The sequence below is a fragment of the Dipodomys merriami genome, unplaced genomic scaffold (assembly GCF_024711535.1).
Source record: "Dipodomys merriami isolate MVZ:Mamm:240054 unplaced genomic scaffold, mDipMer1.0.p SCAF_3, whole genome shotgun sequence".
Classification (NCBI taxonomy): domain Eukaryota; kingdom Metazoa; phylum Chordata; class Mammalia; order Rodentia; family Heteromyidae; genus Dipodomys; species Dipodomys merriami.
This window is the reverse complement of record NW_027204492.1, coordinates 3,613,072-3,628,985: the sequence shown is the minus strand read 5'-3', so window position 1 is coordinate 3,628,985 and position 15,914 is coordinate 3,613,072. Positions and strand designations below refer to the sequence as shown.

General features: G+C 37.6%; 1 protein-coding gene across 7 annotated transcripts in view; it reads left to right on the top strand.

Annotated features, from left to right (window-relative positions):
• Mtmr1 (myotubularin related protein 1) overlaps positions 1-15,914 on the top strand; it is a 64,257-nt gene that overhangs the window by 22,430 nt on the left and 25,913 nt on the right. For 4 of the 7 annotated variants that reach the window (XM_070039590.1, XM_070039589.1, XM_070039588.1 and 1 more), the window contains 3 exons: positions 4,644-4,719; positions 12,966-13,060; positions 13,619-13,726. In XM_070039590.1, the coding sequence (XP_069895691.1) occupies positions 4,674-4,719; positions 12,966-13,060; positions 13,619-13,726 (249 nt within the window). In that variant the 5' untranslated portion in view covers positions 4,644-4,673. Of the gene's footprint in view, positions 1-354; positions 406-4,643; positions 4,720-12,965; positions 13,061-13,618; positions 13,727-15,914 lie in introns of all 7 variants that reach the window. The other 3 variants (XM_070039587.1, XM_070039585.1, XM_070039584.1) reach the window with 1 other exon arrangement.

Sequence of the window (15,914 nt, the reverse complement as noted above, 5' to 3'; positions counted from 1 at the left end):
CCCATGGTGTGCCCATTACTTTGTTTCTTTGCTATATGCTATAGTGTTGTTTGATTTTAAGAAGCCAGTACATCTTTTGAAATACGTTTGTTTGCTTTTTAAAAATTTTTTTCTACTCCAATACAAATACAGAATAGATACCCGTTTTAGGCCGAAAGTACTATAGATGGCCTACGTGTTATTTCTGTAACTCCAAAGGGCAAATGTTGTAAGTTGCAAAGCTGTGAAAGGTGTGTCGACTTTTACATGCTTACTGTCTCTTAAAAAAAAATTCTGTCCTTTCACCTGTCTGTTTGCACGTGTTTTTCTTTCTCTTCTCTGCCTTTTCTTGTCCATGCACCTGGTGCTGTGCAGGAGATACAGGAAGAACACAATGGCTACCCTTCTGAAGCTGAAGCTGATCAGGTGGCAAGTTCTACGTGTTCATCTGTTTGTAGCTACAGATCGTGTATCTAGAAGCCATTTCATACTAGTTTTCTAGATGATAAGCAAAGCTTTCCAAATGCTTCTACCACTTATAGTAGTGCTCTCCTATCTAAATTTAGTAGATTCCATTATGACATTATTTGCCAAAAATTGGTTTATCCAACATTTTGTCAACTAGAAATGTGTTTATTTGCCTCTCAGTTTCCCAAGATAGGGTTATTGATGTGGTTAGTGACCCTCTCCCAATGTTGGATACTAAAGTGACCCAAGGGAAGCAGACATATTATGCCAAAGGTGCATCTTAAGGGGATGGCCTTTCCTTTATTCAGATTTGCATGGTCCCTGCCAAGCATGGTACCTGGGTACATTAGAAAGTATTTGGGAAATGAGAATGTATATTTGTATTTGTTTATCAGCATATAATCATTCTGATTCTTGAGTGCTTAGCCTTTGCTCATTACCCCCAGATTCCTGTGGTGTCTCAAAGCAGTAGAGCTCTTTGTGCTGCTGAAGTAAAAACTTGATGTCTGAGACACTAGAAGAATAGCTCATAGGATGCCCAAGTGGCTCTGCTGTGCTTTAGTCCTTATCTCTCACCACACCCTCCTTTGGTGGCCTCAGAAGCACTTTCAAGAGCTCAGTTTGAAAATCATTACTTTGAGCATGCACCTGTTACCTCCACTGTCCACGTGGAAGCTTAGATTTAGGTCAAGAACAGAAGTAGTGGAGAGGCCATGGTCATCTCAGTGGACAGGATACCTAAAGGACAGCCAGGGAGCCATAGACGTCAACTGAACCTTCAGGATCTCAGAAGCATGAGATAGGTCATCAGAGGGGATTCCTTGGCTGGGCAAGGGCACCAAGAAGAATGGGTGTGCTTGTGAGATCAAGTTTATTCCATCCTTTGATTGTGCTGTGCATAGGTTGGATAAATCAAGGGTCAAATCATGTCCTGTGCAACCTGGTAGTTGCAGCACAAATGTGAGTCCCATCTCCTAACACCAGCTTCATAAAGGGAATCTACTATACTTACCAAAAAACTGAGCCTTTCAGCTGCTCTCCTCAATTTCTATGCTAAAGCTAAATGTGTTCCTTTTACCATTGTACTCCTATGAGGAAATCAGAAGCAGTGTGATCATTCTTTTATTCTCATGGTTCAAAACACGTCCCAGATTTAATAGTCACTAAGTGAGGACTTTATCTCACTATAGTTCACCAATCTATTCATGCCTCATATAAGTGCATAGGCATTTTCAGGCATACTCGACCATCGCTGTGGGAAGAGAAGATAACTGTTGCATCCTTAGCCTCTATCTTGAGAACTGTATTCATTCTTGGAGTACTCACCATCATGACTGTCCCTCACAACATTCTATTTAGCCAGTTCTGGGTTGAATACTTTAAAATGTAAAGGCTGAACAAGAATCATCTGTCTGAAGCCTTTCAGATTCTGTTTTTTTTAATAACAGCTTGTTTTCATAACTACATTTCAAAATAACCAATACCCCATTTATTTTTTATTTTTAAATATCATTTAAAGAATTTAAGTCTATATAGTATATAATATTTGGTCATTAAAATAAGCTTTAAAATGTAGCATTTGAAGTAATTTACAATTCTGGCACTGATTAAAGTAGCTGTTTCACTTTGCAACTATGCTATAATATTAGTTACTAGTTCTGATAATAAAGAAGACTTTCAAATTAAGCCTTTTTTTAAGATTGGTTATCTTTCATAGGTGTAAAATCAGACATTTAAAAATATGCCTGCTGCCTTATTTACTATATACAAGGTAATTTCCAAATCAGATAGGAGTATAAAAATAAATCTACAAGCTGGACACCTGCAGCTCACAATAATCCTAGCTACTCAGGAGGCTGAGATATGAAGATCTCAGTTCAGAGCTAGCCTGGGCAGGAAAATCTGTGAGACTCTTATTTTCAATTAACTACCAAAAAATCCAGGAGTGGAGCTGTGACTTAAGTGGTAGAGTACTAGCCTTGAGCCACAAATCTTAGGGGCAGTGCCTAGGCCCTGAATTCAAGCCCCAGGATCAGCACAAAAGAATCTACAAATGGGACTGGACATTTGTAGGTTATTATAGACAGACCATTTGTTCAGTGTGCCTAAGCCCTGAGTTTAATACCCGATAGCAACAACAACAAATAATGTAATAGAAATCATTGTGAAATGGAGATAGTAAATAGCAAGTGAAAAGTCAAGTTTAAATTAAAGTCTTTGGGATATAGCTCAGTGGTAGAGCATGTGTTTAGCATGTGCAAGGTCCTGGGTTTGATCCCCAGTACCCCCTGACTCCCTTATATACACACATGCACGTGCACACACACACACATACACACATACAAATGGTTTCAACATGATCCCATTTATATGTTAATTACCTTAGAATTTTGGCTGAAAACTATCTTAATGAGTCTGTTCTAAAAATTCAAATTGAATAAAGTCTTTGAAGGTAACAAATCCTACTAATGTGTATTACTTTAACCATGCATTTCTTGATATGGAGAGGATGGACTACATTGTTTTCTGTCCTCCCAGTGACAGTTACCATTGAATTTGCTGTTTGTATTCAGGCATTTTCTTTATAAAACATAATGAAACTACTAAGCACAGTGTTTCTAAATTGTCCTTTAATAAAATGTATTGGGATATTTTTATAACTAAAAAATTAATATTATTTTGAATTTTCAATAATTTAGAATTGTAAAAGACACCTATTTTCAAACATTTTGCTTTACAACATTATGCCAAAACTTAGTATTGTCCAACCTGTTTTCTACTGAACACTAGAGACCTCTTGGTGTTAACAGGTATTCCCTGGAAAAAGCAGTCCCTGAGCGCATAGGTATGAACAATACATTGTACTTCAGCGCCCTCTTGCGGGCTGTGTGTACATTAACAAACTAAAGACTTGTCTCACTAAAACAAATACAGCTTTTCTTTTGTTTAACCCAGGATTTCTCAGACTTTAAAGACCTATTTACATTTCTTGGGAAATTAATGCTCTATAAAACATTTCTAGGGTTTTGGTCACCTTATTCTTGTTGTGATACATTATGTCAGACTTGCCAAAGAGAAATTGGCTCATTTCCTTGATAGCGTCTCACAGAATACCTTGGAATAGACTCCAAATTTAGGTTCCAGTTCCTAACTTTGTAATTTAAGAGCACTATTTTCTGACCTCTTCTGAGTCATCTGACACTAACTAAGAAGGCCAGCAAGAAATTAGCTCCTGGGCCAGAGTACTAGTCTGGTCATAGAAATGTCTCCTAGCATCAATGCAGCCAGGAAACCTAGTAACTCATTAGCAGTTTTCTTGGTGACTATGAAATTAGTGCAAAAAAGAGTTGGCATGGAAGATGCCTTATGAACAGGCCCTTCTTCATAGAAGAGACAGGAGTACATGTTGAATAGCTCAAAATGCTTGGGACCGGAGTGTTTTAGTTTTTGAATTTTTTTCTAGATTTTTTTGAAGTACTTACCACATACATGAGATGCCTTAGGGATGGGACCCAACTCTAAACATAAAATTTGTGTTTCTTAGATGCCTTCTTTATATACATACCTGGAAGGAGATTTTATGCAGTCTTATAATGTGCATGCACTTTATGACCTGTCTCATGAGCTCAGATGTGGAATTCTCCACTTGTGGCATCATGTTGGCACTCAGAACATTTTAGATCTTGGAGAATTTGACATTTTGAACTTTGTGCTTATGCACACACATATAGCTGGGGCACCAATTGTCATGAGACCATTCTCCAGTTATTTTAATTTTGAGGTTTCCCAAATGTTCTCATAGGCTGGGTCATTTTTACAATCAGCCAGCTACCTACATCTAATGTTTTTATTTGTGTTAGTTTCATGCTCAGAAGGTAACCTTTTTCTGATCTTATTTCCAAATTCTTGAGGCACCTTATAATAGCTGTTTGTGTAGTTATACAGTATGTATTTGTCATGTCAAGCCATTTTTGTATTAATGCTTTCTAACTGTGAAATGTAAATATGTTGTAACAATTTGCTAGAATATGGAGCATGATGTCCTGTGATGCTGAGCTTTGAAATTGTCTTTTTTTTTGTGGGGAGCATATATTTTGCACGCTTCTGTAGCCTTATAGAAAGAACACAGAACCCCACGATTCTTCTCAGATACATAGATAGAAAGTGAGATTTTCTCTTCTTTGGTTTCTTGCCAGGCTCTAAGGGATGGAAATAAGCTTGCACAGATGGAAGAAGCTCCACTTTTTCCAGGAGAATCAATTAAGGCCATTGGTAAGTTTAATACTTATAGAGATATAGAAAACCAAATAGCATTTTATGTAGGAGCACAGGTGACGCATGTGTTGGAGATCTTCCTGACCAATTTAATTGTGGGACTAATGGACTCTTTTCATTCTTATTTGTGTCATCTTGACCTTAAAAGATGGCAGAATCGTAGAGGACCCCAGGAAGCTTCTGTTGAGTGTTAGATGGCCTTTACAAGTAGGCAAAGGGCCTGTTCCTCATAAACTGAGAGCTGATTAGACACAGCCTAATGCCAGTTCACTGCTATAAGCAAAATGTATTGGTAGAAGACCTATATCCTATTTTAATTACGATTTTGAGGATCTGGTGAAGAACTTTTTGTGACTTAGAAGATTCCCAGAATTATAGGCCTGTGTTGCCATCCTGGATCATAACGGAGTGAGAGATTCCTTATCCTGTCATGTGGAATGGCAGACAATTCAAGAGGTAGCTGGTGGATAGGAAGAGCAGCTGGGTACCCCCTTTCACCTCATCACTTGTTTGGGTTAGCCAATTTGCTTTTTCTTCATTCGCTCTCCCAAAGATGCATGGTCAGTCTCAGAGTATGGTTATCTCGTATGAAGAACATTTGAATGTCTGGGCTTTCCTCCCAGAGCTTCAAAAATAACTACTCTCTCCGACGATCTATCCCAGTCTGTAGGATGGACTTTACCATTCTTTATTGTCCATTATGAGTTCTGAAATCCTTTTTTTCCTTGGTTTCTGGGACTTGATTCTCTCCAGGTGGTCCTCTGGCCTCTCTGTTCCTTTGGATATTCTTCCAGCCCTGTACTGTGCTGCCTTCTGAATGGCTGGTTTAAAACACAGAGCTGGTTATGTTAGGCCACTGCAGTTTCTTGAGAAGTCAGCTACACAGATTTAAGTGTCCAATGTGAAAAAGGTGTTTTTCACTTTGTTTTTGTATTTCCCAGTGAGGCAGAGTCTACTTAGAAGTGATTAGAGATGCTCTAGGTGATTGGTTCCTTTGTATGTCAGGGAATGTTGAACAAAACTTGTGCTGCAGGCTCATGGTTGTCTTAACAGGAAGAGAAGGCGTTGGTGGGTCAGCTGTGCTCCTGCTTCTCTTTCTCTCCTGTTTGCTTCTCTTTTGCTCTGGGAGCTGGAGCCTCCCACTTGTACCACTCCTGTCCCAGTTGTTGAAAATGTTAAAGACATCTGCACATCCTTAAGCGATGTAAGCATTTTCAATTCCTCCAGTGGCTTCCAAAGGGTAAGTAAATTAACCCTGACTTTGAAATAAAATATGTTCCTGGAGGCAAAGTATTCAATTAGGTCATTGTAAAGTACTCCCTATGAAATATTATTTCAGTTTGTCTTTGTAAGACTGAAGAGTTTCGATTCAGGATACACCTGGGAAACCATCATCACAGTTAAGGTAGTAAACATATCCATCACTCCCCAGAAGTTCTCTTAGACCCCTTGGTAATCGCTGTTCCTGTTCGTTTCCATGCATCCCCAAACATTACATGCTAAATTCTATTTTCTAGTGTTTTATAGAAATTGTAGAATATATGCGTTTTTTGCCTAGTTTCTTCCAATCAGATAATTATTTTGATTTTCATCTATATTGTAGTGAGGGCTAACAGTCATACATTTTTATTGTTGTATTGGTTTAATATTATTGTATTTAGTTGTGTGTTTTTGTGACAGTTTGCTTCTCCATTCAGCTGTTGGTGAGTATTTCAGTTGGTTCTATTTGGTAATTATAAAACAAAGCTGCTATGCACATTTATATCCCAGATGGATTTTTTTTCTTTTTTGGTAATCCTGGGATTTGAACTCCCTGCTCTATGTTTGCTAGGCAAGTACTCTACGACTTGAACCATACTTCAGCCCTTTTTGCTTTAGTTTTGCCTGGGGCCATCCCTGGACCTCTACCTTTGCCTTCTAAGGAGCTGGGATTACAGGCTTGTACTACACTTGGTTCTCTTTCTACCAACCCCTACCTCACCCAGCATGTGTGTGTGGGCGTGGTGTGTGTGTGTGTGTGTGTGTGTGTGTGTGTGTGTGTGTGTAACACTGGGTCTTGACTTCAGGGCCTTGTACTCTTGGTTGGCTTTTTTGTTCATGGCTAGCACTCTACTACTTGAGCCACACCTCCAGTCAGGCATTTTGCTGGTTAATTGAAAATAGAGTCTTGAGGACCTTTCTGTCTAGTCTGGCTTTAAACCACAATCCTCAGATCTCAGCCTCCTGAGTTGCTAGGTTTATAGGAGTGAGTCACCAGCACCTGGACTGGCCTGTGTTTTCAGATAGAATAGAATCTCACTTTTTCACCAGGGTTAGCCTCAAATGGCCATCCTCCTATTGCTTCTTTCTGAGTAGCTGGAGATTACACTCTTGAGCCAGCATGCGTGGCTGTAGGTCCAAGTCTTTGCATAGACTTGTGTTTTCTTTTGTATAAATGCCTAAGGAATGGAAAACCTGGGTCATATGTTAGTATACATTCAACTTTGTAAAAAATTGCTAAGTTGTTTTCCAAAGTGGTTATATTAATATATACATTCCAACTAGCAATGTATGAGCATTCTCGTTCTTCCTTTAGAATAAGAATGCCTTTTATCTCTTCTTGCTTTATTACACTTGCTCAAACCAGCAATATAGTGTTAAGGAGAAGTGATGAGAGCAAACATTATTTTCTTTTTTCTAATAGTGGGCACCAGTAAACATAATGTTACATTTGGTTTTTGTGTGTGTGTATATCCATTATCATATTAAGTATCCTCTTATTTCTTGCTTTCTCAGCTATTTTTTAAAAAGAGATTTGTGTTAGATTTTTGTCAAATGCAATTTTATATCCGTCAACAGAAGATTTTCTTTTTTAGACTATAATATAAGAGATTATATAAATTAATTTTTTTTAGTTGGTCATAGGGCTTGAACTCATGACCTGGGTGCTATCCCTGAGCTTTTCTGCTCAAGGCTAACACTCTACCACTTTGAGCCACAATGCTACTTCCCATAAATTAATTTTGAGTGTTTAATCACACTTGGATTCCTAGGATAAACAATACTTGGGTGTGTGTGTGTGTGTGTGTGTGTGTGTGTGTGTGTGTGTGTGTGTGTGTGTGTGTGTGTGTGTGTGTGTGTGTGTGTGTGTGTGTGTGTGTGTGTGTGTGTGTGTGTGTGTGTGTGTGTGTGTGTTCTCTTTTAATATATTGTTGGGGTTATTTTAAAAAGTGTTAGAAGTGGGGGCTGGGAAGGTGGCTCAGTGGTAGAGCGCTTGCCTTGCATGCTTGAGGCCCTGCGTTCAATTCCTCAGCACCACATAAGCAAAAAACAAAAAAAGCCGGAAGTGGTGCTGTGGCTCAAGTGGTAGAGCACTAGCCTTGAGCTGAAAAGCTGAGGGACAGTGCCCAGGCCCAGAGTTCAGGCCCCACGACTAGACCCAAAAAAAGAAAAAAAAAGTGTTAGAAGTGTTGCCATCCATCTGCACTTGTATTGGTCTATGGTTTTGTAATAGCTTTGCCAGATTTTGGTATCAGAGTAATATTGATCTCATAGAATGAATCAGAAATTATTCCTCCATTTTCTGAGAGAATTTATTTCTTGCTTACATAGATTATAGAGTTTACCAGTGAGGCTACCTGGACTTTGAATTTTCCTAGTGGAAAATTTTAGCTACAACTTCAGTGTGTTTAGTAGCTACCAAATAATTTAGGTTGTCTTTTTCTCTTCAAGTAAGTTTTACTAGTTTGTATGTTCCTAATATTTTGTCCATTTAATCCAACTTGTAAAATTGTTGTCAAGGTCATTTATCATATCCCCTTAATTATTCCTTTAATATCAGTTTAATGTTTAGTGACATCATCTTTCTTATTTTTGTAATTATAAGTGTCTTCTTCTTTACTTAACCCCCCATTAATCAAGCTAAATGTTTATTTCACTGATATCTCATCTCAAATAACCTGCTTTTAATTTCATTATTTTGTTTTCTATTTTATTTCCTTTCTAACATTTATTTTTTTCTATATTTACTTATTTTGTGTTGAATTCCCTCGTCTTTCTCTTGTTTCTTGTGATTTCTAGTCTTGATTTGAGACCTTCTTTCTCTAGGCAGCAAAATTTTCCTCCCATTTACTACTTTAGTAACATTTAGTCAATTAGGATTTTGTGTTTCATTGTCACTTGGTTCAAAGTGCTTTTGGGTTCTCTTTCTGACTTTTTCCTTGACCCTTGGGTTGCTTAGAGGAGTAGATTGTTTGTTTCACACGTGTTTCTAATTTGCTTATATAATCGATTTCCATTTTCATTCTATCTGTTCAACCACATGCTTTATTAAATATATATATATATATAGTATCTCTATCAATTTATCAATCTCTATCTAGATTTTTCTTATGGCCCATAATATCATCTTTTTAAATGTTGTGTATAATTAAAAACAGTGTATGTTCTGCTGTTATTGATTAGATTATTTTGTAAATATGAGATAGTTAAAGTTTGTTGATAGGATTGGTCAAGTTTTCTGTGTAAGAACTCATTTTCCAGTTCTGTACATTACTGAGAGGGGCATGGAAACCTTTGACTATAATTATCCATTTTGCTCCCTCTATTTTGAAGTTTTGTTACTAGGTACATAAATTATTAGAATTGTTTTGTTCTTTCAGATGAATTAATATGATTATTAATATGAAATGGCTTATTTATTTCTGGAAATAGTCTACTCTGAAATCTACTTTTTCTGTTGATATTACAGATGTCTACAATGGCTTTTAAAATTAGTGTTAGATCTATTCTCATCCTTTCAATTTCAAACTGTTTGTGTCTTTATATTTAAAGTAGATGTCTTTTGAGACACATATAGTTGAAGTATTACTTTCATTTTTAATCTGACAATTTTTGCCTTTCCATTGTTTAGACCATTAATATGTTACAGAAATATTAGTATAATTAAGTTAAAATTCACCATTTTGTTGTTTTCTCCTTGTCTTCTTCATCCATTGTTCTCGTTATCCTTTTTTGTTTATTTTTTGATTGAATACTTTTAAAAATATTTTTATTGTAAAGATACTGTACAGAGGGGTTACAGTTACATGAGTAAGGTAATGAGTACATTTCCTATCTAGCATTGTTACCCCCTCCTTTGTTTTTCCCCTATTATCCCTTCTGGATTGAATACTTTTTTAAGATTTTATTGTCTCTTCTATGTGTGCATAGTAGCTATAATTCTTTTTGATCATTTACTGATTGCCTTCCATCTTTAACTTATCACAGTTTACTTTCCAAGTGATTTAACACTGCTTCTTGTATGGGATAGGAACTGTATAATTATAAACTTCTATTTGTTCCTGCCCACCATTTATACTGTAGTTGATATCCATTTTATTTTTACACATAAAATTGTGGCCTGTGAAGCACACAATTCATCATTTTGTTTCTTGTTCATAAAGTTTCTTATCTTTTAAAGACAGGATACTAATAATGCCTTAGTAGCCAATAAAAGCACTTCCTGATCCACTTCTCTGGGCCTCATGAACTCTTATCCTCATGGCACTCTTGAATACAATCAAATTAACTTCTAACAACTTGTTTACCACCTCCTTCCTTCCACATCTCTCTCCCCATACCTTCTTTCCTGCCCAGTTCAGGTGTTGGTTTTCTGAGGTTTATCACTGTGGTTACATAGTTATTGTAGCATTTGTTAGGCTATTATATAATGGTGTATTTCTGTGTAGTATTTCACTAGTCTTGGTCTGTTTATGGGCAGAAATCATGTCCTATTATACCCAGATCCCCAGCCCTTGAAGACACTCAGTTCATAATGAAATATAGAAACATTTAATGTAAGTATTCTGAGAAATTGTCTGTGTGACCATTTTAGTACTTTAATACTCCTGTCATTTTGGAAGAATCTGGGATCTTTACAATAGATAAGAAATTAATGTGTCATTCTAACTGGGGTGAGGTGGTATCTCAATGTTGTTTTGATTTGCATTTCTTTTATGGCTAGGGAGGTTGAGCATTTCTTCATGTGTCTATTGGCCATCCTTTCTTTCTTCTTCAGAGAAGTTTCTCTTTAAGTCTTTAGCACACTTATTTATTAGGCAGTTGTTTCTTTGAGGATTTGTTGTTGGGGGATTGAATTTTTTGAGTTCCAAGTATATTTTAGATATGAGACCCTTGTCTGTTGTATGGCTAGTGAAGATCTTCTCCCAATCCGTGGGTTTTCTATTGATCTTGCTAGCTATGTCCTTTGCCATGCAGAAGCTCTGCAACTTCATGCAATCCCATTTGTCCAACCTTTCTTTGATTTGTTGTGTTTCCGGGTCCCTATTAAGAAAATTTCGGCCTGTGCCAAGGAGACCTAGGGTTTCTCCTATTCCATCCTGTAATGTTTTTAGTGTCTACTTTGATTCCGAGGTCTTTGATTCATTTGGAGTTGATTCTGGTGCAGGGTGATATATAAGGATCTAGCTTTAGTTTTCTACAAGTAGTTAACCAATTTTGCCAGCACCATTTACTGAAGAGGCTGTCTTTCTTCCATTCTAATTTTTTATACCACCTCACCCCAGTTAGAATGGCAAAAATCAAGAACTCTAACAACAACAGATGCTGGAGGGGATGTGGACAGAAGGGAACCTTACTTCATTGTTGGTGGGAGTGTAAACTTGTTCAACCACTTTGGAAAGCAGTATGGAGGTTCCTCAAAAGACTTCACATAGAACTCCCCTATGACCCAGCAATACCACTTTTGGGCATTTACCCAAATGTTTACAAACAAGACCACACTAAAGCTACCAGCACAACTATGTTTATTGCAGCACTATCTACCATAGCTAAGATATGGAACCAACCCAGATGCCCTTCAGTAGATGAATGGATCAAGAAAATGTGGTATATATACACAATGGAATTCTATGCCTCCATCAGAAAGAATGACATTGCCCCATTTGTTAGGAAATGGAAAGGCTTGGAAAAAATTATATTAAGTGAAGTAAGCCAAGCCCAAAGAAACATAGGTCCCATGGTTTCCCTTATTTGCAATATCTAGTATATGTATGGGTCAAGCCGAAAAGGTCAGATAAGGTGATGTTAGGAAAATGAACCCTTAGATATGTATTTAAATGTTTTTTTCTTTCATGCATTTGTTTCTAACGCATTTATAAGATGATTTCTTTGTTGTTTTCTATGTCCCTCCCCCACAATATAACCCCTGCTTTCACTATATTTGATGTTCGGTATAATCTGTCGAGGAGAAGGGGAAAAACAAGTCGTTTAAGGATACAGGTGGACCCGTTGCAACAATGAGAAGTACAAGTTGTCATGTCGAAAACGAACTTTACAACTTTGTTGGGGGGGGAGAGGATTGGGGGGGGTTGGGGGGGGAGGCTGGAAGGGATGTGAAGGGTAAACAAAGGAGGAGGCTGCAATTCTTGATACGATATGTACTCATTATCTTGCCCATGTAATTGTAACCCCTCTGTACAGTATGTTCACACAAAAAAATAAATAAAGAAGGAAAATAAAAAAAAAAGAAATTAATGTGTTACAGACTTGATTGCTAAGAAAAAGTCAATATTGATGAGAACTTGAAATAAGTCCTTTTTCCCCCAATGCTGAGGATCAACAGGGCCACATGTATGCTAGGCAGGTGCTGTACCACTGAGCTACATCCACTAGCCATGAAACAAATCTTTTTATACTTCAATAGTGTTCTACTTTTTGTCATCTGTAAAAAGGCTTCTCTCACAACCAAGAAACCAGAAGTAGCAGTGTGGCCTAAACTGGCAAAGCACTAGCCTTGAGCAAAAAAGCTCAGCGACAGTGCCCAGGCCCTGAGTTCAAGCCCCACAAGCGACCCCCACCCCCATCCAAAGAAAAGATTTTCTTGGAGGTAAATTAGGGAACAGTATTTAGTTTCCATTTGTGTAAAGTATCATTTATTTATGAAATTATTGTGTAATGTCTACTGTTTTGCATATGACAGATTTATCACCCAGGAAAAATGTTAACTACCTGGAAAAAAATTACAAAATGTAACTTACTCATAACTTTTTACTTAAAACCTGCTTGTCAAATCAGAGTTTTGTTTTAAACAATTGAATTTTGTTAGAGGACTCTACATCAGTGTCTCTATCTAAAGTAATAATTAATTATAAAGTTTAAAAGTCCTAGAAAACTGGAATCCCATGCACATATATTTGCAAAGTTATGCTAAGTCATTGAAGCACATGTCTATGGCATTAATTGTTACTTTTTTTTTCTTTCAGTGAAAGATGTCATGTATATCTGCCCATTTATGGGAGCAGTAAGTGGAACCCTGACAGTGACGGACTTTAAGATGTACTTTAAGAATGTAGAGAGGGTGAGTTTTTTAAAATGTGTTGTAAGGTCTGGGAATATGGCTTAGTGGTATAGTGCTTGCCTAGCATGCATGAAGCCCTGGGTTTGATTCCTCAGTACGACATACACAAAAAAGGCCAGAAGTAGTACTGTGGCTTAAGTGGTAGAGTGCTAGCCTTGAGCAAAAAGAAGCTTAGGGACAGTACTTAGGCCCTGAGTTCAAGCCCCAAGACTGGCAAAAAAAGTGTTATAAAAAGTTTTTGAATAGTAAAAGAAAGAAGTCAACAGTCCCCTGAAATCCTGTCATTCTGGAAATAACCTAGAGAGTCGTATTTGCAGAAAGATTTCATATTTTGACCAAAAGTTAGTTAAAATACTACATGAATCTGGAGGGGAAGTTCCAGTATAGTTTCAACATATAATTCATCAAGTATGCTATAAATCAGACTTCAGTTTCTTAGCTGGGCAAAGAAGAAATGCAAAGTAGACATGCTTTGAAACTCTGCAAAGACCAAGACCTAAAATGTGAAGCCACTGCAGTATGACTTCAATAGACATTCATCTTAATTTTTAAACCTAGGACCCTCATTTCGTCCTCGATGTTCCTCTTGGAGTGATCAGCAGAGTTGAGAAGATTGGAGCACAGAGCCATGGAGACAATTCTTGCGGTATAGAGATCGTGTGCAAGGTAGACTACACACTGCAGGGAAAACTGAAAGAAAGCAGTCAGCGTAGAACTTCCCCTGACTTATCTTTCATGGTCTTTGGATAGTTAAGAGTTGCACTGTTAATAATTCAAATGTTTTCAGGGCAGTAATCTCAAATCTCATGTAAATGAATTCAAACTGTCATCTAACCCATGGAAATCATGAGTATATCTAATTAACATCCCTGACATAACCTGAGTGCTAGGTATTACTTTTTACATTTGAGATATACTAGTGAAAAGCAGAGATTAATCCTTTACCCACTTTGGTGTTCCATACTGCTATTTAGAATGGTATGTTGTCAAAGACTTACTAAAAGTACAGCAATGTGTTCTATATTTTATCTCAGATTAAAATTTTTTGTCTATGTTGGAATTTTCTCCTTGAGCTGTGCTTATTTTTTGTTTTTGTATTTTTTAATCCTTCCTCCAATGAAGTAAGCTGAAATGTGTATGTTATTTTAAATAGTGAATAGTCACTTAGGAAACACCATTAATGTTTATGTTTTATTCCCAGTGACTTTGCCTCATGTAATTTGGTTTAATAAGAGCTTTCCTAAGTACCAGAAAGAGGTCCTGCCTGCAGAATCATCAGGGCTCCTTCAATTTTGGGTTTGGAATTTTATTTATGTCTTTACTTGGATCAAATCTCTGAGTACAGCTCTCCCTGGTAGGCCATAGACTGCAGCTAAATGCAATTTTTCAAAGAGCTTGTTACTCTTTATTAAAAAAGTATTTTATAATTTTAAAGTAGTTGTACAATGGGGTTGCCATTTAACAATGCAGTTTCTGAATACAATGCATCTTGATTAGTGTTACCCCTTTCAACATTCTTACTCCTTCCTCTCAACCCATACCTTCCCTTGCTTTTCTTAATTTTGTAGGATATACATTAATTTTTTTTTTCAGTTCAAGACTGGGACTTAAACTTGGTACCTGACACTTTTACTCACTGGCTAGCGCTCTACCAAATGAGCTACTCCTCTAACTTATACATTGAATTCTTGATTCAATCTTTTACCCTTCTTCTCTTGTCTATCCTGCTTCCTTTGACCTCACCCCACTTTGTTCAAGTACTGATTTCTTGGTGTGTGTACTTTGTTGACTTTGCCTTTCTAAGGAATTAGATTATTTGAGTTCTCCCTTGAATCTACCATATATCAGCGAATACATTTGCATATACTTGCATACCACCCTATGTATTTACTTATATGTTTATAAAGTAATTCTAGCTTTAACAGATCATGAAAGCACATGTTTAGCAGACTCACTTTCTGTGTTACATGGCAGCTGTCCTTCCCAGGCAGGAGTCCACATGCAGAAAAGTGACAAGCCACCAAAGGACTTAAAAGTAGAGGGTGATGTAGTCAGTTTTATGATTTTGAGTTCTCATCACTCTTCTTTTGTGGTGCTGGAGATGGAACCCAGGGGCTCACACATGCTAGGCAAGTGCCCCAGCACTAAGCTATACTTGCAGCCCCTTCTTACAACTCTTAAGTAGCTTCCAGTCAAGCTCTTGTGTGCTTGAGTCAACCTGACTCACTTTCCTCTGTAGCTTCAGCTTGAGCTGCTCTTCCCCCTTCACCCTTGCCTCCTAGTCCTATTGGCTTTCCTTTAGGTGCTCATACTTGTCTCATATCAAGATCATGTATGTTTTGAGGGTATGTCTTCACACATGCTAAGCACGTGCTCTACCACTGAGCTACCTCCCCAGCCCCACACCAAGATCTTTGCACATGCTTTTCCATGGCTAGCAATGCTTTTGTCTCTGAGCAGTACCAAATAGCTAAGGTGTATGTATGACCAGTGTAGGGCATGGCAGGCAATTATGTGTCCTGGCAAGTGTCCCGTGGCTATTTTTATGACTGGGATGGGCATTTGCTAACTGCTGAGTTAAATGTTTTCTAGCTAGGATTACTAAGGCCAGCCTCCAACCCTCTCAGCTCATGTTTAAGAATCTTGCAAGGTATGGGGTTTATTTCTTTAACAGGTGATACATAATTCAAAAATGCAAAAGACGAGTTGAAGGAAAAGTAAGTTTGCTTCCCTGGATCACCAAGCCACCATGTTTTGCTCCCTGCAGGTTCCAAGCATTCCCAATTCCTCATGCACCCCTTTATGGATACCCTGTGCATGGAAGCATGCATGCCTAGTCTTTATTTGAACATGT